Source organism: Pseudophryne corroboree, chromosome 7, assembly GCF_028390025.1.
Source record: "Pseudophryne corroboree isolate aPseCor3 chromosome 7, aPseCor3.hap2, whole genome shotgun sequence".
Taxonomy (NCBI): domain Eukaryota; kingdom Metazoa; phylum Chordata; class Amphibia; order Anura; family Myobatrachidae; genus Pseudophryne; species Pseudophryne corroboree.
In genome coordinates, this window is record NC_086450.1 from 360,192,500 (window position 1) to 360,214,592 (window position 22,093).

Here is a 22,093-nt window from a genome sequence, read left to right on the forward strand (position 1 = left end):
TGCTAAAGTTTACAATGTAAGGACGATGGCCCTCATTCCGAGTTGTTCGCTCGCTAGCTGCTTTTAGCAGCTTTGCACACGCTAAGCCGCCGCCTACTGGGAGTGAATCTCAGCTTATCAAAATAGCGAACGAAAGATTCTCAAAATTGCGAATAGAAATTTCTTAGCAGTTTCTGAGTAGCTCCACACTTACTCTGCCACTGCGATCAGTTCAGTCAGTTTCGTTCCTGGTTTGACGTCACAAACCTACCCAGCGTTCGCCCAGACACTCCCCCGTTTCTCCAGCCACTCCCGCGTTTTTCCCAGAAACGGCAGCGTTTTTTCACACACACCCATAAAACGGTCAGTTTCCGCCCAGAAACATCCACTTCCTGTCAATCACACAACGATCACCAGAACGAAGAAAAAACCTCGTAATGCCGTGAGTAAAATACCAAACTTCTTAGCAAATTTACTTGGCGCAGTCGCAGTGCGAACATTGCGCATGCGCAGTTTGCGGAAAATCGCTGCGATGCGATGAAAAAGAACGAGCGAACAACTCGGAATGAGGGCCGATGTACGGCCCTGAAACTTTTAAGTAATGTGACCTTATGCTTTCACTAATATTTGTATAGAATAAATCTGATATAACACAACAAACTGGTTTGTTGAAAGGTAGTGAGATTGTGTAGGATCCCTTGACAGTTTTTTATGCATATGATAATAGTGGCATCCAGTACCCACAGGCAGTGGAAGGCAGCCAATTTGTGAGATGTACCAAAGCTTACGTTTTTCTAACTAAGGACCAGGGCCGTAGACAGCCTGAACGGGCCCTGGTAATGCAAGGGGCATGTCTTAATCATGTGGCCATGACACCTTTTAAAAAAAAAAAAAAAGCTTGAAAAAAGTATTGTTTGTATGCCGCAAAGCACAGCGGGCACGGTGCGTCACTCCGCCAAGGATATATTTAGGAGGGGGCATGATCAGTGCGATCACTAACCTCCCCCTGCAGGTAGAGGAGACTGCTGCAGCCTCTCTGGACCCCTGTGCTGGGCTTGTTAGAGAGACTGGGGATGTGGCGTGGACCCGGCCCCCCGCCAGGCCCCTACAACAGGTCCGGGTAATTAGTACCCCCCTCCCCTCGGTGCCACTGCTTAGGACTAGTGAATCCCATTGAGGCATAAAGCAGGATGTTACTTCGTTCTCACAAATACTGTCTCAGCCCTCTAAGGGGGAGATTTACCAAGCGTGGAGAGAGAGAAAAGACCAGCCAGTCAGCTACTAACTGCCATGTTACAGGCTGTGTTTGGAAAATGACAACTAGGAGCTGATTGGTTGGTACTTTATCCCTCCTGTACACTGGCTATTTGCCTAGCAGGGGTTGTGAGGAGTACGCATCTTTCATGTTGGTAATGGCCGCTACTGCAGATCAGTAGCATCATTACAATATTTATCCACTGTTTTGGCACTAAGGGGGAGATGTATCAAGCAGTGTAGAGTAGAGACGTAGACCAGTGCGGATGTTGCCCATAACAAACTTGAGGTAGCATTCATCAAGCACAGTCTATAAAATGATAGGTAGAAGCTCATTGGTTGCTATGGGCACCTTCTCCTTTGGTCCACTTCTCCACTCTTTAAACTGTTTGACACACCTCCCCCTTAGTATTTGAATCCATATGTTTGTATGCAGGGATCATTCCACTCAAACATACATTTATGGCTTCCATGTGCCTGGTTCTCTCAGGAAGCTCCTGACAGTTATCACTGGAAATCTGGAACCTATAATTATTTCCTAAGGCTGCCTTTGAATTAACAGCATTAATGGAAGTCGCTTCCTAAATCTGTCTTGTGTATTTGTCACATCATGCCTTTGAAGACTTTAAATAGTGTTTTGTTTTGTTCAAGTGCTCTGTATGGTAATGGTGGGCTTTACATAGCATTTTATAAATGACTTGTGTGCCAGTCCATACTGTGTTTTCATTTTATATTGAATGCATTGATTTGTCTATACTTTGCTATATAGGTCACTCTTACAGACAGGTTTGATGTAATGCTATCGTGATCTCTCTGGAATTGTATGACACATTCGCTCATGATAACGGAAATCCTTGCTGGGAATACCCCACTAAGCCGCCCTCTGGGGTCTATTTATGAAACATGTTTTCTGGAAACTGTCTTGCTTGCTTGTTTTAACAGATGGTCTCTGTAGAATGACTTTCATTACAGTTGTGTTTTGTTGCATTACTGCAGATACCTGCTATGTCCTGTCATTTGCTATCATCATGCTGAACACCAGCTTACACAACCCCAACGTGAGGGATAAACCCTCTGTAGAGCGCTTTATATCTATGAATCGTGGAATTAATGAAGGCGGGGATCTTCCCGAGGAATTATTAAGGGTAGGTTATTTTCCTTTAACATGTAATTGTTTTTGTTGCTACAGTATGTGAACACATTAAGTAATGGATTACAGGGCTCCTCTTTGTGAAAAATAAATGGTTTTCATTTCAATGTTTGAGCCATATACAGTAAACTTGCCACATATTGGGCGGTATTCAAATGATATATCACGCCCAATCTCCTTTCTAAAGTGATTCCCGGTATCGCACATAACGTGCCCATAGTAATCAGGTTTAGCTGCGTTAAGGGTTGGGCGTCCTCCCTACCCCGGGGGTAGAGAGCTGAAATGATTATACCACCCCTGTCAGCAGAAACAGAATGGGTGTGGAAGGGGGTGAAAAGAATTGAATACCGCCAAATGAGCATGAAAAGAAGTTGCACCATGCCTATTGTGTAATTAGTGCATGTCTTCTGCCAATGCTTACCACTCCTGAAGCTTTTATAGCTTGGCATGTTAGAAGCTGCTGGCAAACCACATGTGTTATGCTTTATATTTGGAACCATCCATTTCAAGAGCTGATCTCTTCAGGAAGACTTTTCGGCACTGGTAGATATGGTGCGCCGGATTCTGAGTTGGGAGTAAAGCATAAAAATCAAGTAACCGTGCCCCTGGACAAACCATGCTCCACTGCAAGGGGGGCAAATACATTTATTTTGTGCATGCAGGGTAAATACTGGCTGCTTTTTGCATGTAGCCCACACATACTGAGCAGCTTTAGTTTTACACTGCAATTTAGAATTGAGCTAGGACACTAAATTTCTCTGCACATGTGAGTTCTACTCCACCTGCAGTGCGACATGGAATTGCCAAGTGGGGCTTATTCAGATGTGGTTGGAGTAGCTATCTCTGCTGCTTACATTAATATGGTAATGCAACAAGAGGTGTCACGTATCCTGCTGCATTACTGATCCGAACTACATCCTAGGACTGAGGACCTCTGTCACCATTGGCTGACTGCGAGACCTATGGGGCCTTGCAAGCGCTATCTAGAGGCCAGAAATCTCTATCCTCTGATGGAGAGCCTAGCCCCTCCCCTCCCATGCAACAACAACAACACGCCTCCATTTGGAGAAACGGAGGAAGTCGCCACCCCCTCCCCACTCCCAGATGGCATCAGACTGTTAGTCACTGACAGTCTGATGCTTTCCTGCATCTGTCATCGAGCAGAACGGGTCCTGCATGTGCGCAAAGTACCGATAATTTTTACTTTGCTATGGATGCAGCAACTCCAACCACATCTGAATGCCCCCTCAGGTGCACAGTTACATGCTCCTTCTTACTTTATTGGCAACACAGAATCAGGCCCAGTGTACCAGAGCATAGAGTTTTCATCTTTCCTTTGTAAAGTTTTTAGATATATTCACAGCCTAGTACAATGGGAGATTTTACTTTATTCTGACTTATTGGTCCCTGCTGCTACGGAGCTCACAGTGTAACTATCCTACCGCAAGTACAAACACAATTCCCTCCTCGTGTCATGTAAAGAATATCATTTATTTTTTAAGCAAACATTTCCACTTGTTTACATTGTTCTGTTTTGTTTTTTTTTTAAGACCATGTGTGGTCAGTGGTGTTACATGTCTAGTTCCTTTATCTCTCCATTATCACAGTTGCTAGTGGTATAGGAATAATCCATTTGATTCTAAGGTGCTTATTGAGTAGGAATGCTGCTAAATTTATTCATAGTTTGATCAGTATACAAGGCCTCCAGAAACTCATTCCTCAAAGCATCCTAACAGTCCTGGTTTTAAAGAACTCCATACTTGAGTTCAGGTGACTTCATTACTAACCCAGTCATTTTGATTTAACAATCTGCTCAGGCTATGGATTTCCTTAAAACCTGGAATGTTAGGCATACTTCTCTCCTGGAAGGTTCGAGACTCATGATTTTTCAGGCAGATTTCCTGCATCCCATCTGCTTCCTAGTGAAGTGGGCAGGATGGGGAGAAAAATACAAGGATCGTGGGTCTGTGGGGAGGGGTGTGGGGCCAGTATTAAGTGATTTGTAAGGCCTAATGACGTGAGGAACTTGGCTCTGCCCCCAGAGTAGTCACCTGCATCTCCTCTCTGGGCTTCTCCTGGAGAGGAGAAAGATAAAGTCGCCAAGTATGATTAACAAATTTGGGAATCTAATAGCAAATGAATGCCAGCTTCAAAACACATATTTAAAGCCTTTAATTTCATCATAGATTTTACCTGGTTGTTAATATAAATGTATCTGATGTATACTGGTCATAAACTTTGTGCAGAGATGGGTGCATCTGAGTTAACTTTTGGGCATAAGTGAGTGTATTCTCCCTGTACTGGCTAGTGGTCATTGGAAATAAATGGTATTTTTCCCCTCAACATTCCTTCTTTTTTATTTCCATCAGGAGATCATCAGCCATTTAGTGTTTTCCATTCTGCTGATGTTCCACTTCAAAGTTGCCACGGATGTCCTGCTGGCATCCCATCCTCCTTGTTTTTCATTTTAACATGTAAAGGTCTTGAAAATCAGTTTCAGAAGAATCACTTTAAAGATTCCTGTGATCCAGCAGTCTCCGATTATACTAGTGCATACATAGCATAGTATATACATCCTTCAATCTGGAATCCGTACACTACACATGTCTCACATGCTTTTTAGATACCTCTGTTTAAAAGGCACAGTTGGCGTTCTTGTGTAGAATGACACGTCTCCCATATATCTATACGGTTCTCTCTTGTATGTCTGCCACAGATCTTTGCTCCACTTCTTAACTAAGGAAAAACGAGTTTGTTTCATAACTTCTCATCATGTAATGCATAGTTACCATCATTTATTTACAAGATATTTCTCATTGCTGCTCAGTAGATGCACCAAGACGGGTAACCCTCTCGCTGTACCTCGGTGCACTATTACTGTATCCCCATCGTACCATGCTTAGTGCACTTTGTTGAACTTTGTAATGCTTTTGTCAAGATTTTAGTTTGTGACCGGCACCCCAGCTGCTGTAGAACTACACCTACAATTACACCTGTAGAACTACATCTCTGAGCATGCCCTGCCACCGTTTTGCTGTTAGGACAAGCTGAGATGTGTAGATCCACTCTAGCTGATATTCTACAAGTTGCCTACATCTGTTCTGGAGAATGAGACAGGTGGTAAGAATTGTGTCTAACAGCAGGAAATAGGAATCTTATTATACAGTTGCTCAATAATCCAAAGTTCTGGCCTCAGAATCTTTTGTTTCCCAGAAATGTTTAATTTGGGACTGTACCTGATTGGATATCTTGTATTAAGGCTAATTTATTAATTTAAAATTTTCTCCTTCAGGGTCCACAGATCATCCACAGGATAAGCATTGGGATATGAGGTAGCGTCAGCGGATTGGCACCAACGAAAGCTTTCGGCCTCCTAGAATGCAACAGGCCTGTCCCCTTTATTCCCGCCTCCTGGCTCAGCAATTCAGTTTTTTTGTTGGTGCAGCAGGAGCCGGACCACGATCTTGGGGCTGCTGATTTTGGCAGCCATAAGCTTGTTATTTAATTTATTTTTATAGTCTTATGTTTTTTGAGTGAGTTTTCTAAAAAGCATCTTATACGCACCTTAGAAAGAGTCGCTCTAACAACTCTCTACCGGGTCGCGACAACACTTACCCACGTGTACAGTGCTGTTTCGGCGGGCGTCTGTGTTGTATGTACTAGCAAGTCCAGCGGACGTTACCAGGCTGTGGCCGGAACACGGGGAGAAGGTAAGGTGTCTGTTCCACATAGTGGGGGAGACGCAAGACACAGCCGCACTGTTTTCTGGAAGGAGACTACCACAGTAGCTGACGCGTCTGCCACCTCAGGTGCACCAGCGCTAGGCTCCAGGGATTAGTGGGAGGCCGCGATCCCTGGGGTTGATGTCAGCAGTGGGGAGTAAGACGCTCCCCTGGTCGCTCCCCTCGTTCATGACCAGTTACCTCCGAGTTTCCCGCCATTAACTGATTTCCCGCTTCCGTCTGAGACACTGTGTATCTAAAAGGACCCAGTCACAGCATAGGCGGCTGTGTGGTGCATTGATGTTCACTTGGGCGTCTGTGTTCACTGTAGGTTCACCGGGCATTTGTGCACACTATTAGCGTCTGGATACACTCAGCGTTCTGTAACGTATTGATCAATCCTGGAAGCGGGGTGAAGTCTCCCTGTGTCCCACTCTCCTGAGCCAGGTGATTTATTTATTTATTTATTTATTTATTTATTTATTAACAGTTTCTCTAACGTCCTAAGTGGATGCTGGGGACTCCGTAAGGACCATGGGGAATAGCGGCTCCGCAGGAGACTGGGCACAAAAGTAAAGCTTTAGAACTACCTGGTGTGCACTGGCTCCTCCCCCTATGACCCTCCTCCAAGCCTCAGTTAGATTTTTGTGCCCGAACGAGAAGGGTGCACACTAGGTGGCTCTCCTGAGCTGCTTAGTGAAAAGTTTAGTTTTAGGTTTTTTATGTTCAGTGAGACCTGCTGGCAACAGGCTCACTGCATCGAGGGACTAAGGGGAGAAGAAGCGAACTCACCTGCGTGCAGAGTGGATTGGGCTTCTTAGGCTACTGGACATTAGCTCCAGAGGGACCGATCACAGGCCCAGCCATGGATAGGTCCCAGAGCCGCGCCGCCGGCCCCCTTCAGAGCCAGAAGACAGAAGAGGTCCGGAAAATCGGCGGCAGAAGACGTCCTGTCTTCAACAAGGTAGCGCACAGCACTGCAGCTGTGCGCCATTGGTCTCAGCACACTTCACACTCCGGTCACTGAGGGTGCAGGGCGCTGGGGGGGGGGGGCACCCTGAGACGCAATAAAAACACCTTGGATGGCAAAAAAAAATGCATCACATATAGCTCCATGCCTATATGGATGAATTTAACCCCTGCCAGAATACACAGAAAAACGGGAGATAAGGCCACCGAAAAGGGGGCGGAGCCTATCTCCTCAGCACACTGGCGCCATTTTCCCTCACAGCTCCGTTGGAGGGAAGCTCCCTGGCTCTCCCCTGCAGTCACTACACTACAGAAAGGGTTAAAAAAGAGAGGGGGGCACTAATTACGCGCAGTATTAAAAATACAGCAGCTATAAGGGGAAAAACACTTATATAAGGTTATCCCTGTATATATATAGCGCTCTGGTGTGTGCTGGCAAACTCTCCCTCTGTCTCCCCAAAGGGCTAGTGGGGTCCTGTCCTCTATCAGAGCATTCCCTGTGTGTGTGCTGTGTGTCGGTACGTTTGTGTCGACATGTATGAGGAGAAAAATGATGTGGAGACGGAGCAGATTGCCTGTAATAGGGATGTCACCCCCTAGGGGGTCGACACCTGAGTGGATGAACTGTTGGAAGGAATTACGTAACAGTGTCAGCTCTGTATAAAAGACAGTGGTTGACATGAGACAGCCGGCTACTCAGCTTGTGCCTGTCCAGACGTCTCATAGGCCGTCAGGGGCTCTAAAGCGCCCGTTACCTCAGATGGCAGATATAGACGCCGACACGGATACTAACTCCAGTGTCGACGGTGAAGAGACAAATGTGACTTCCAGTAGGGCCACACGTTACATGATTGAGGCAATGAAAAATCGTACACATTTCTGATAATACGAGTACCACCAAAAAGGGGTATTATGTTCGGTGAGGAAAAACTACCTGTAGTTTTCCTGAATCTGAGAAATTAAATGAGGTGTGTGATGATGCGTGGGTTTCCCCCGATAACAACTGATAATTTCTAAAATGTTATTGGCATTATATCCTTTCCCGCCAGAGGTTAGGGTGCGTTGGGAAACACCCCCTAGGGTGGATAAAGCGCTCACACGCTTGTAAGAACAAGGGCTCTACCCTCTCCTGAGATGGCCGCCCTTAAGGATCCTGCTGATAGAAAGCAGGAGGGTATCCTAAAATGTATTTACACACATACTGGTGTTATACTGCGACCAGCAATCGCCTCAGCCTGGATGTGCAGTGCTGGGTTGGCGTGGTCGGATTCCCTGACTGAAAATATTGATACCCTAGATAGGGACAGTATATTATTGCCTATAGAGCATTTAAAAGATGCATTTCTATATATGCGTGATGCACAGCGGAATATTTGCCGACTGGCATCAAGTCTAAGTGCGTTGTCCATTTCTGCCAGTAGAGGGTTATGGACACGACAGTGGTCAGGTGATGCGGATTCCAAACGGCATTTGGAAGTATTGCCTTATTAAGGGGAGGAGTTATTTGGGGTCGGTCTTTCAGACCTGGTGGCCACAGCAACAGCTGGGAAATCCACGTTTGTACCCCAGGTCGCCTCTCAACATAAGAAGACGCCGTATTATCAGGCGCAGTCTTTTCGTGGGCAAAAGGTTCCTCATTTCTGCCCCGTGACAGAGGGAGAGAAAAAAGGCTGCAGAAATCAGCCAGTTCCCAGGAACAGAAACCCTCTCCCGCCTCTGCCAAGCCCTCAGTATGACGCTGGGGCTTTACAAGCCGAATCAGGCACGGTGGGGGCCCGTCTCAATGAATTTCAGCGCGCAGTGGGCTCACTCACAAGTAGACCCCTGGATCCTTCAGGTGATATCTCAGGGGTACAAATTGGAATTCGAGACGTCTCCCCCTCGCCGTTTCCTAAAGTCTGCTTTAACGATGTCTCCTTCTGACAGGGAGGCAGTTTTGGAAGCCATTCACAAGCTGTATTCCCAGCAGGTGATAATCAAGGTACCCCTCCTGCAACAGGGAACGGGGTATTATTCCACACTGTTGTGGTACTGAAGCCGAACGGTTCGGTGAGACCGATTCTAAATCTAAAATCTTGAACACTTACATACGGAGGTTCAAATTCAAGATTGAGTCACTCAGAGCAGTGATTGCGAACCTGGAAGAAGGGGACTACATGATGTCTCGGGACATCAAGGATGCTTACCTTCATGTCCCAATTTACCCTTCTCACCAAGGGTACCTCAGGTTTATGGTACAGAACTGTCACTATCAGTTTCAGACGCTGCCGTATGGATGGTCCACGGCACCCCGGGTCTTTACCAAGGTAATGGCCGAAATGATGATACTCCTTCGAAGGAAGGGAATTTTAGTTATCCCTTACTTGGACGATTCCCTGATAAGGGTAAGATCCAGGGAACAGTTGGAGGTCGGTGTAGCACTATCTCAGGTAGTGTTGCGGCAGCACGATTGGATTCTCAATATTCCAAAATCGCAGCTGATTTCGACGACTCGTCTTCTGTTCTTAGGGATGATCCTGGACACAATCCAGAAAAAGGTGTTTCTCCCGGAGGAGAAAGTCAGGGAGTTATCCGAGCTAGTCGGGAACCTCCTATAACCGAGCCAAGTCTCAGTACATCAATGAAATGGTTCTGGGAAAAATGGTGGCTTCCTACGAAGCAATCCCATTCGGCAGATTCCACGCAAGAACTTTCCAGTGGGACCTGCTGGACAAATGGTCCGGGTCGCATCTTCAGATGCATCAGCGGATAACCCTGTCACCAAGCACAAGGGTGTCTCTCCTGTGGTGGTTGCAGAGTGCTCATCTTCTAGAGGGCCGCACATTCAGGACTGGGTCCTGGTGACCACGGATGCCAGCCTGCGAGGCTGGGGAGCAGTCACACAGGGAAGGAATTTCCAGAGCTTATGGTCAAGCCTGGAGACATCACTTCACATAAATATCCTGAAGCTAAGGGCCATTTACAATGCTCTAAGCTCAGCAAGACCTCTGCTTCAAGGTCACCCGGAGTTGATCCATTCGGACAACATCACGGCAGTCACCCACGTAAACAGACAGGGTGACACAAGAAGCAGGAGGGCAATGGCAGAAGCTGCAAGGATTCTTCGCTGGGCGGAAAATCATGTGATAGCACTGTCAGCAGTATTCATTCCGGGAGTGGACAACTGGGAAGCAGACTTCCTCAGCAGACACGACCTCCACCCGGGAGAGTGGGGACTTCACCCAGAAGTCTTCCACATGTTTATAAAACTCTACAAGTATTGCGCCAGGTCAAGGGACCCTCAGGCAATAGCTGTAGACGCTCTGGTAACACAGTGGGTGTACCAGTCAGTGTATGTGTTCCCTCCTCTGCCTCTCATACCCAAGGTACTGAGAATTATAAGATGGAGAGGAGTAAGCACTATATTCGTGGCTCCGGATTGGCCAAGAAGGACTTGGTAACCGGAACTTCAAGAGATGCTCACGGAGGATCCGTGGCCTCTACCTCTAAGAAGGGACCTGCTCCAGCAAGGACCCTGTCTGTTCCAAGACTTACCGCGGCTGCGTTTGACGGCATGGCGGTTGAACGCCGGATCCTGAAGGAGAAAGGCATTCCGAATGAAGTCATTCCTATCCTGATCAAAGCCAGGAAAGATATAACCGCAAAACATTATCACCGCATTTGGCGAAAATATGTTGCGTGGTGCGAGGCCAGTAAGGCCCCGACGGAGGAACTTTCAACTAGGTCGATTCCTACATTTCCTGCAAACAGGAGTGTCTATGGGCCTGAAATGGGGGTCCATTAAGGTTCAAATTTCGGCCCTGTCAGTTTTCTTCCAAAAAGAACTAGCTTCAGTCCCTGAAGTTCAGACGTTTGTGAAAGGGGTACTGTATATACAGCCTCCTTTTGTGCCTCCAGTGGCACCTTGGGATCTAAATGTAGTTTTTGGGGTCCAAAAGTCACATTGGTTTGAACCACTTAAATATGTGGAGTTAAAATATCTCACATGGAAAGTGGTCATGCTGTTGGCCCTGGCCTGGGCCAGGTGCGTGTCAGAATTGGCGGCATTATCCTGTAAAAGCCCTCATCTGATTTTCCATTCGGACAGGGCGGAATTGAGGACTTGTCCTCAGTTTCTCCCTAAGGTGGTTTCAGCGTTTCCCCTGAATCAACCTATTGTGGTGCCTGCGGCTACTAGGGACTTGGAGGACTCCAAGTTGCTAGACGTTGTCAGAGCCCTGGAAATATAGGTTTCCAGGACGGCTGGAGTCAGAAAATCTGACTCGTTGTTTATTCTGTATGCACCCAACAAGCTGGGTGCTCCTGCTTCTAAGCAGACTATTGCTCGTTGGATTTGTAGTACAATTCAGCTTGCACATTCTGTGGCAGGCCTGCCACAGCCAAAATCTGTAAAAGCCTATTCCACAAGGAAGGTGGGCTCATCTTGGGCGGCTGCCCGAGGGGTCTCGGCTTTACAACTTTGCCGAGCAGTTACTTGGTCAGGAGCAAATACGTTTGTAAAATTCTACAAATTTGATACCCTGGCTGAGGAGGACCTGGAGTTCTCTCATTTGGTGCTGCAGAGTCATCCGCACTCTCCCGCCCGTTTGGGAGCTTTGGTATAATCCCCATGGTCCTTACGGAGTCCCCAGCATCCACTTAGGACGTTAGAGAAAATAAGAATTTACTTACCGATAATTCTATTTCTCGTAGTCCGTAGTGGATGCTGGGCGCCCATCCCAAGTGCGGATTGTCTGCAATACTGGTACATAGTTATTGTTACCAAAAAAATCGGGTTATTGCTGTAGTGAGCCATCTTTTCTAGAGGCTCCTCTGTTATCATGCTGTTAACTGGGTTTAGATTACAAGTTATATGGTGTGATTGGTGTGGCTGGTATGAGTCTTACCCGGGATTCAAAATCCTTCCTTATTGTGTACGCTCGTCCGGGCACAGTATCCTAACTGAGGCTTGGAGGAGGGTCATAGGGGGAGGAGCCAGTGCACACCAGGTAGTTCTAAAGCTTTACTTTTGTGCCCAGTCTCCTGCGGAGCCGCTATTCCCCATGGTCCTTACGGAGTCCCCAGCATCCACTACGGACTACGAGAAATAGAATTATCGGTAAGTAAATTCTTATTTTCTTATGTAGCGCAGTAAATTCCGTTGCGCTTTACAATTGGAAATAACAATGATATAACAAACTGGGTAATAACAAACAGTCACAGAGGTAGGAAGGCCCTGCTCGCACGCTTACAATCTATAGACATAGTCTTTACCTAGAGAAAAGTGATTTTGTGGACTAGATGGCGCTAACGTACAAGCAAGAGTGGAAATTGTGAGGGAATAGGAATACTTAGCTGTGCTCTGTATATCCCAGTAGTGGACCGGAAGACTCTGTGTTCGGATCCTTGATGGAACACTCGACCACGGATAGGGAATATAAAAAGAAAATACACAATGTGTTGTATTGTTATGTACCCTAGGGTGAAAACTTCACCAATCTCATCCGGCGTACCTCACTTACAATGTGAGTCGTCAGATGATATACATAAAGGTATCTTTTAGCATGAATGGTATCTTCATATGAACACACCTCACTTACATCGAGGCAGGTATCTGTACTCATATAAAGGTATCTTTTCTGACCATAGCCAAATTTTTTCACAAAGATATAGTGACAGATTTCTTTCAAAAATGTTGGTACGTGATCAGCGTACCTAACACTCACTCTGACAGCTGCATGTCTCCTCACATCACGGTTTCTTTAAAAAGCTCCATCCAAAAGGGGTAAAAGAATGTGCGTTTAATCAACATAAAAGGCTTGATTCAGCGTAAAAGTCAGACTCCGGGGGAGGTAAGTGCCGTCTTGGAACATATACAGTAAGCCTCTATATGTATGTCTAATTTTATATTTTTTCATCACTTCCGGTTATATGACTGGAAGTGACTTATTCTTACCCACTATAAATAGGGAAACCTATTGCTATGGACCCTCATGCCTTGAAAAAGAGTCCCCTGACTCGAAACGCGTTGGCTAAGAGGTGGCATTGCGTCAGCGGACCTGACAACTGAATCTGAGGGAAGGTAGGACCTTGTCTTATTTGTTTTTTGGAACTCATATAAGTTGGCCACTTCTATGTTCCAAGACGGCACTTACCTCCCCCGGAGTCTGACTTTTACGCTGAATCAAGCCTTTTATGTTGATTAAACGCACATTCTTTTACCCCTTTTGGATGGAGCTTTTTAAAGAAACCGTGATGTGAGGAGACATGCAGCTGTCAGAGTGAGTGTTAGGTACGCTGATCACGTACCAACATTTTTGAAAGAAATCTGTCACTATATCTTTGTGAAAAAATTTGGCTATGGTCAGAAAAGATACCTTTATATGAGTACAGATACCTGCCTCGATGTAAGTGAGGTGTGTTCATGTGAAGATACCATTCATGCTAAAAGATACCTTTATGTATATCATCTGACGACTCACATTGTAAGTGAGGTACGCCGGATGAGATTGGTGAAGTTTTCACCCTAGGGTACATAACAATACTACACATTGTGTATTTTCTTTTTATATTCCCTTTCCGTGGTCGAGTGTTCCATCAAGGATCCGAACACAGAGTCTTCCGGTCCACTACTGGGATATACAGAGCACAGCTAAGTATTCCTATTCCCTCACAATTTCCACTCTTGCTTGTACGTTAGCGCCATCTAGTCCACAAAATCACTTTTTTCTGTCCAAATCCTTGGATCTTTTTTGGGATAGGTCCAATATTGGATTCAGAAGGCAGCCAACGATAGACAAGGAGCGCCCAAGAGGTTTTCCACTTTTTTTGTAGCATAGTCTTTACCTACCATTAAGTACGAGTAGTTGGATAAGTGCCTGATGCATACGAGTCTGTAAACTATTGCTGCTGTTTCTTTTGCTGTGCGACTGAATACGTTTAAAGTCCTATATAAGGTAATGCAGTAATATGTTTCTACTACTGTACATACTTTAAATGTATCTGTAGTTGAATATGTGCTCATATTGCTTATTATACTAATGTATAACCTGTGACTGATTGCTAGTGTTATTGCTGTCTTTACTATTTCTGTCAGTTTATGTGTATTCCGATCCTCAATGCTGGTACAAAGCATGGAGGGATCGGATTGTATGTCACTTTAACAAGTTTTAAAGTGATTTCAGTCACAAATTGTGTAGTTAACACTGTACAGGTGTGTGATTGTTTATCATGTGTAAGAGCGGCAACGATGAGGAGGATACACTCTCCACAACAGCAATACCAACACTCACTTCATGTTTGTCTTGCAAGCTGGGTTAACCTCTCAGGATCTGGTTCAAAATGGATTATGTGCAAACTGTTTTAGCTTTCACCAAAGCCTTCTTAATAATCCAAGGCAGGCACAGGTTCAAGTTGAACCCCCATGGGCTTTTTTTGCACAGACATTATCCAGTATAGCTGATCGGATAATGCCAGCTCCTTTACCAAGGATAGGTTACCCTATTAACCCTTACATGCAACATTCCTCCTGGGGTTTATCACATCCAGTCCAGGAATCTGCAGCCTTTCAACAAAAACAGGCAGAATGGCCGGTGGAAAGTAAATCGCATAGACATGAAACAACATCTTCACAGTCTACACATGTTTCAGATGGGGACTCGTCGGAGGATGATCACATTCCGGGTCTGCATACAGAGACGAGGATGAAGGTCTCAGCTCAGTGGACATACCTGAGCTGTTTTGTGCTATGAAAGCCTTTGCTGCCTCCTTTAAGGATACAGAGCCTTTGTTAAAATCGAAGGCACCTGTGTTTAAACGTCCCAAAACAGTACTGAATTTCCTGGGTCAGAACAGCTGACAGAAATTATGCAAGAGGCTTGGGTAACACCCAGTAAGAGGTTTAGAATTCCAAAGAAATGGCATTCCCATTATCCATTTCCAGCTGGGGACTGTTTAACAAGGGAGATGGCTCCCAAAGTAGATACGCGTGTCATTTGATTACATTACCTCTGCCTTCAACATTATTAAATTATGTCACGGATAGGAAAATAGATGTTTTTTTTAAAAACCTTTTCTCTTCGTCTGGGGTAATCGTAAGATCAGCCATGGCTTCAGTATGGATGGCAAAAGCAGTGGCAGCCTGGGCTGATGCATTGGAGTATGATCTTTCATTGGTATCTAGAGAGCAATATTATTTTTATGGAAGAAGCATCCTTGGATATGGGTACAATTGCCTCTCAAGCATCAGCCTCAGCAGTAGCAGCTCGCAGAGCTGTTTGGCTACGTACATGGAAAGCTGACTCAAAATCCAAGAAGGTTCTTGAGTCTTTGCCTTTTACTGGAGATATTTTTTTTAGTAAAGAATTAAACAGTAATTTGGAGTCAAAAGAAAGTGAAGTTTGCTTCCACACACAAATCCAACTAGATTTCCAGCTTTTCGGCTCTTTCGGACTCAAGGGAAAGCAAAAGGAAAGGGTTATGGCAAACAGTCTCAATCTGACAAGTCTGGAAAGACTAAAAAGCATTGGGCTACCAGAGGGCCGGCTTCTAAGCCAGAAGATAAGCCATCAGCCTGATGGTGCGGGGATCCCAGGGTGGGAGGCGGATTTCTTCATTTTGCACAGATCTGGCAGCAGTATACCACAGATGCCTGGGTGCAAGAAGCAGTATCTCACGGTTATGCGTTTGCCTTCAAGGAACACCCTCCTCAAAGTTTTTTTTTTTTTTGTACCAGCCCGTCTTCAGTGAAAACGAAGGCCAGGGCTTTGCAAGAGGCGGTTCAGAAGTTGCTTCAGTCAGGAGTGATATTTCCAGTTCCTCCTGTGCAATGAGGACAAGGTTTTTATTCCAACCTTTTTCTAGTCCAGAAGCCAAATGGGTCGTTCTGGCCAATAGTCAATCTCAAAGTGCTGAACAAGTACATTTGGGTGCCTCGTTTTCATATGGAGACTTTACGTTTCATTATTTTGGCCATGGAGCCGGAAGATTTTATGGTATCCCTGGATATCCTGGATGCTTACCTACATGTTCCTATAGCACTGTCCCATCAGTCCTATCTCAGGTTTGCTATCCTCCAGCAACATTTTCATTTTCAGACCCTATCATTTGGACTGACGACAGCTCCCAGAGGGTTGGTGGTAATGGCGGCTTAGCTCCGTCAGCAGGAGATAAGGATTTTTCCATACGTTGACGATTTATTAATCCTGGCACAATCTCAGGAATTGCTTCAGCGTCATCTGCAACAGATAATAGCTTGTTTGCAAAGATACGGTTGACTCATTAATTGGGCAGTGTCGTCCCTGGTTCCATCACAATGGATGACTCACTTGGGGCTGTGTTGGATTTGAGTCTTCAGAGAGTAATTTTACCTCTGAACAAATAATCCAAAATTCAGTTGAGGGTCCAGGAGCTGCTACACAGTCAAAGGGTATCCATTCACGCAGCAATGCGTGTGATGGGATCTATGGTGTCGACATTCGACATGGTGGAGTAAGCTCATTTCCACTCGAGGCCTATACAACATCTGATTCTAAATGGAATGGGTTACATAAGACAATAAAAATGCATACTGTGGTCCTTCCTCTGGAAGTAAGGAGGTCATTAGACTGGTGACTACAGACATCCCATCTGGACAAAGGCAGACCCTTTTGGATATCAGATTGGGAAGTTCTGACAACTGATGCCTGTCTTCAGGGCTGGAGAGCAGTGTCAGGAAGAAGTTGCTTCCAAGGGCAGTGGACCAAGGAAGAAAGTTGCCTGCCAAAAAATATATTGGAACTCCGGGCCATATATATATGGCACTGATTCAGGCAAAGGACATCCTTCAGGGGAAACCAGTTCAAATTTGCTCGGACAATGCAACGGCAATAGCGTTCCTCAATCATCAGGAAGGAACTTGCGGCCTAAAAGCAATGAAGGAGGTAATCCGCACGTTAAGGTGGGCAGAATTTCATCATCCAGCCTTGTCAGCAGTGTTTATTCTAGGAGTACTAAACTGGGAAGCGGATTTTCACAGTCCACACGCCATTCATGCAAACGAATGGGCTTTACATCCCGAGGTCTTCCAGACTCTGGTAGACAAGTGGGGATTACCGGAGATGGATCTCATGGCAACAAAGTTCCCGCATCCCACATACGGGTCAAGAACAAAAGATCCCAGGGCGACCTTTGTGTATGCCCTATTAGTAAGATGGGACTTTCGTCTGGCCTATGTGCTTCCACCAATCGCCCTGTTGCCCAGGGTGGTGCGAAAAGTAAAACAAGGAAAGTCGCCGTGATACTAATAGCTCCGGCTTGGCCTAGAAGGCATTGGTACACAGATCTGCAGAGGCTGTTGATGGATGCTCCATTCCTACTCCCTCAACGTCCAGATCTGCTGTCTCAGGGTCCTTGCTATTACAAGCACCTGGATAGACTCTCTTTGACAGGCGTGGCTCTTTAGACTTCCATCCTGAAAGCAAGAGGATTCTCACATCAGGTAATTCAGACAATGCTCAGAGCAAGGAACCATCCTCAGCTCACACTTATCACCGAATATGGCAAGCCTATATTCAATGGTGCAGTGAACGGAAATTTGACCCTAGGTCTTTCACAGTTTCCATAGTCCTAGCATTCCTTTAGGCAGGAATGGACAAAGGTCTACGGGTGGCTTCCTTGAGAGTGCAGGTGTCAGCATTGACTGTATGGTTCCAAAAGAAAATTTCTAACCTACATGATGTTTGCACTTTTTTCCATGGAATGCTTCATATCCAACCTCCTTTTGTTCCTCCTACAGTGCCTTGGGATTTAAGTTTAATCGTAAAGGTGCTTCAAGTAGCTCCATCACTAAAGCAAGTGGATCTTAAATGGCTGACAGCTTAAGCTCTTTTTCTACTGGCTATTGCTTCACCTAGAAGAGTTTCAGATTTAGGGGCATTATTATGTCGCCCTCCTTTTCTGATTTTCATCCAGATAGAGCGGTTCTCAGAACCAAATCTGGTTAGCTTCCGAAGGTGGTGCCTAAATTCCACCTTAACTAAGAAATTGCAGTACCAGCCTTCCAAGGGCCGGACCTTTCTGCGGGAGATACATTGTTGGACGTAGTTCGTGCCTTAAGGATCTATGTAGATTGTACCAGTGTCACCAGAAAGACACTTTCTTCGTTCTCTACGGATTTCACAAGACAGGATGGCCTGCTGACAAGCAGACACTGGCGAGTTGGCTACGAATGACGATTTCAGAAGCATATTCTCAAGCTAATCTCCCTGTGCCGGCTAATGTCTCTGCTCACTCTACTCATAAGGTAGGTCCTTCATGGGCAGCAGAATGTGGTGCTTCAGCTGAACAGATATGTAACACAGCCACGTGGTCTTCCGTTAACACATTCATTAGACTTTATGCCTTTGATACGTTTGCCTCTCAGGACGCTAAATTCGGACAAAGGATTCTCTTGTCCAATCAGGAGCGTCCCCACCACTAAATTTGCTTTGGGAAATCCCATTGTTCATCCTGTGGATATTCTGTGGACCCTGCAGGAGAAATACATAGTTATGGTAGACTTACAGTCGATAACTCTATTTCTCCTAAGTCCACAGTATCCACAGGGATCCCACCCTGACGCACCTTATTTGAGAATCCTTTCACCTACTAACCTCTTCCTCCTTGTATGGAAGGGTGTGCATGTGTGTTCTTCTCGCCTGATTAGGGCTCTCTATGATGCTCCTGCCTTGAGCTTTGGTATCAACTGAATTGCCTGAGCCAGGAGGCGGGGATATAAGGCACTGATCCATTGCATTCTAGGAGGCCGAAAGTTTTAATTGTATGTGCCAGTCCGCTGACGCTACCTCATATCCCAATGTTTATCCTGTGGATTTAGTATAAATAGAGTTATCGACGATAAATCAACCATAACTACATATTTTTGTAATCCCCCCCCCCCACACACACACACACACACACACACCATTTTAATTATCTGTGCCTGTAGGGAAAAGGTTCTGACCACCTTCTGTTTCATTTTGTGTCATAATATGAAAACCATACTTATTTAGCTGCTGAGGTATACAGGACTGAGGAGTACATTGGCACTATAGGAGGAATGTAATAGGGTGTGAGAATCAGAAAGTGAGAGATTTTGTGAGAGTTCTCCTGTTTTTTTTTTGGTAAATGCCAATCATTTACATGGCAAAATAAACCTGTCTTTGCCGTTTAAATGATTGCCACTTGTATATATATATATATATGTGTGTGTGTGTGTGTGTGTATGTATGTGTATATATATATATATATATATATATATATATATATATATATATATATATATAAATAAATTATTTTTTTATTTCTTTTTCATCCACTAGGGGTCACTGGAGTACTCTTGGGATATGGACGGCTTCCACAGGAAGTAGGCACTGAATAAATTAATTTTGAAACTACACCTCCCCTCCATATCCCTGAGTACCTCAGTGTTTTTTCTGTGCTCGACACAGTTAGTAGGCTTGTGGCTTTGCTGCCACAGAGGTCCACATTTCATTGGAATTTTTTCTAAGTTTTTTCATTTTTCAACGATTTACCACATCCCTTCCCCCCTTCCAATAGGCGTGGGTCCGGGATAGTGAAGGCTGCTTTAGCAGCTGTGGGTGTCGGACCTCTCTAAAAAGAGCTCCCTCACTACCATGTGCAGGACTAAAACCTGCAGTAAAGGCTGGACGGAACTTACAGAGAAGGCCCGTCATAGCCCTCACCACAGGGTCCAGGTATGTTGAACGGGGCGGTCAGCTCACGCTGCCGCCCCACTGTGTGGGATACTGTGTGTGTGTGTGGTCCCCCGCCGCTCTGAGCTGCGTCAGCCACATGGTTTTATGCATAGGCCGCTCCATGAGTAACTTTGCTGCCACAGTGATGTTCCCTACACACAGAAATGTCAGGGTCACTGGATAAAAGATTATGATTCAACTCTTATTGATAAAGGGAATACAGCAGCGCTGCATATGTATTACAATAGGCTATGAAGTCTTTGTTAAAACATGATACAAGTTACATGTGCAGGTTTGAGTGCAACATAAGATGTTTATTAAATCTGCCTACATAATTATAAGTCGGCACTTTGTGTTATACTGTGAGCATGGGGACATATTAACCATGCTTCCTGTTGTTTTCCTGTTGTATTTCCAGAAATTTCCTGTGTTACATCTCTCCTCCATTGAAGGCGCAGGGGTGTTAAGCAGGCATATTGCTGGCGTGCACTGCACTTGGCCAGATATATATTTATAGAGACTGAGTCGTGCAAGTTGTCTGTCTTTGTTTTTTGTTTTTTTGTGTATTGTCTGTCTGCATTGGTAAGACACCAGCAATTACTAATAAGCAGTTTCCCTGCCATGTCTAAAACATGGGTATACACTTACTAATTATTTATTTCATAAACTGTTTATAATGATCCTAAAGACTGCAAATCTGAATCATGGCTGTGGCAGCCAAATACTGGCTTGGTTCACTGTTGTAAAGTAAGATATGTTATATCAATTGGTCAGCACATGGTGCTTATAAAACAGTATCTGTAGAGCAGTGGTTCTCAAACTCGGTCCTCAGGACCCCACACAGTGCATGTTTTGCAGGTAACCCTGCAAGTGCACATGTGTATTAATTACTCACTGACACATTTTAAAAGGTCCACAGGTGGAGCTAATTATTTCACTTGTGATTCTGTGAGGAGACCTGCAAAACATGCACTGTGTGGGGTCCTGAGGACCGAGTTTGAGAACCTGTGCTGTAGAGCACTGCAAAGCCTGCAGCAGCTTTGGCTTAATTCACTTGGCCACACCACACTGGATACGCCCAATCTCATCTGATTTTGGAAGCTAAGCAGTGTTGGGCCTGATTAGCCACCTGGGAGTACAAGGTGCTGTAGGTATTTTTAATCTACAGCCACACCACTCTGGATACGCCCAAACTCATCTGAGCTTGGAAGCTAAGCAATGTGCATAGTGTTTTGCCATCTGGGGGAAACTGGTGATCCAACTAGATTGCATACTAATACATGCTAGTTCAAACTGTTAAAAATAGCTCAGTTGGGGCTTACACTATCAATATAAACCTACCATAGGTTTAACAGTCAGGATAGCTCTCCAGAGGCTGCTCCCAAGAGCGCGCTCCCGGCGCCGGCCACTAGATAGGGCCCATTAACTAAGCTGTGGTTAAGCAGCAGTCATCTCAGGTTTTAAGCCTGTGTGAGCTCACATTTAGTTTCAGACTTCTAAAAAATGTATTTTCTCTATCGTCCTAGTGGATGCTGGGGTTCCTGAAAGGACCATGGGGAATAGCGGCTCCGCAGGAGACAGGGCACAAAAAGTAAAGCTTTTTCCGATCAGGTGGTGTGCACTGGCTCCTCCCCCTATGACCCTCCTCCAGACTCCAGTTAGATTTTTGTGCCCGGCCGAGAAGGGTGCAATCTAGGTGGCTCTCCTAAAGAGCTGCTTAGAAAAAGTTTAGCTAGGTTTTTTATTTTACAGTGATTCCTGCTGGCAACAGGATCACTGCAGCGAGGGACTGAGGGGAGAAGGAGTCAACTCACCTGCGTGCAGGATGGATTGGCTTCTTGGCTACTGGACATCAAGCTCCAGAGGGACGATCACGGGTACAGCCTGGATGGTCACCGGAGCCACGCCGCCGGCCCCCTTGCAGATGCTGAAGACAGAAGAGGTCCAGAATCGGCGGCTGAAGACTCCTGCAGTCTTCAAAAGGTAGCGCACAGCACTGCAGCTGTGCGCCATTTTCCTCTCAGCACACTTCACACGGCAGTCACTGAGGGTGCAGGGCGCTGGGAGGGGGGCGCCCTGGGAGGCAAAATGATTACCTATAAAGGCTAAAAATACCTCACATATAGCCCTAGAGGCTATATGGAGATATTTAACCCCTGCCTGATTTCTCTAAATAGCGGGAGACGAGCCCGCCAGAAAAGGGGCGGGGCCTATCTCCTCAGCACACGGCGCCATTTCCTCTCACAGTTCCGCTGGTCAGGACGGCTCCCAAGTCTCTCCCCTGCACTGCACTACAGAAACAGGGT

At 45.6% G+C, this 22,093-nt stretch overlaps 1 protein-coding gene across 1 annotated transcript in view; it reads left to right on the forward strand.

Moving 5' to 3' along the window:
• CYTH3 (cytohesin 3) overlaps positions 1-22,093 on the forward strand; it is a 262,694-nt gene that overhangs the window by 155,949 nt on the left and 84,652 nt on the right. The window contains exon 8 of the mRNA XM_063934469.1: positions 2,230-2,378. Coding sequence (XP_063790539.1) covers positions 2,230-2,378 — 149 coding nt within the window. The remainder of the gene's footprint in view (positions 1-2,229; positions 2,379-22,093) is intronic.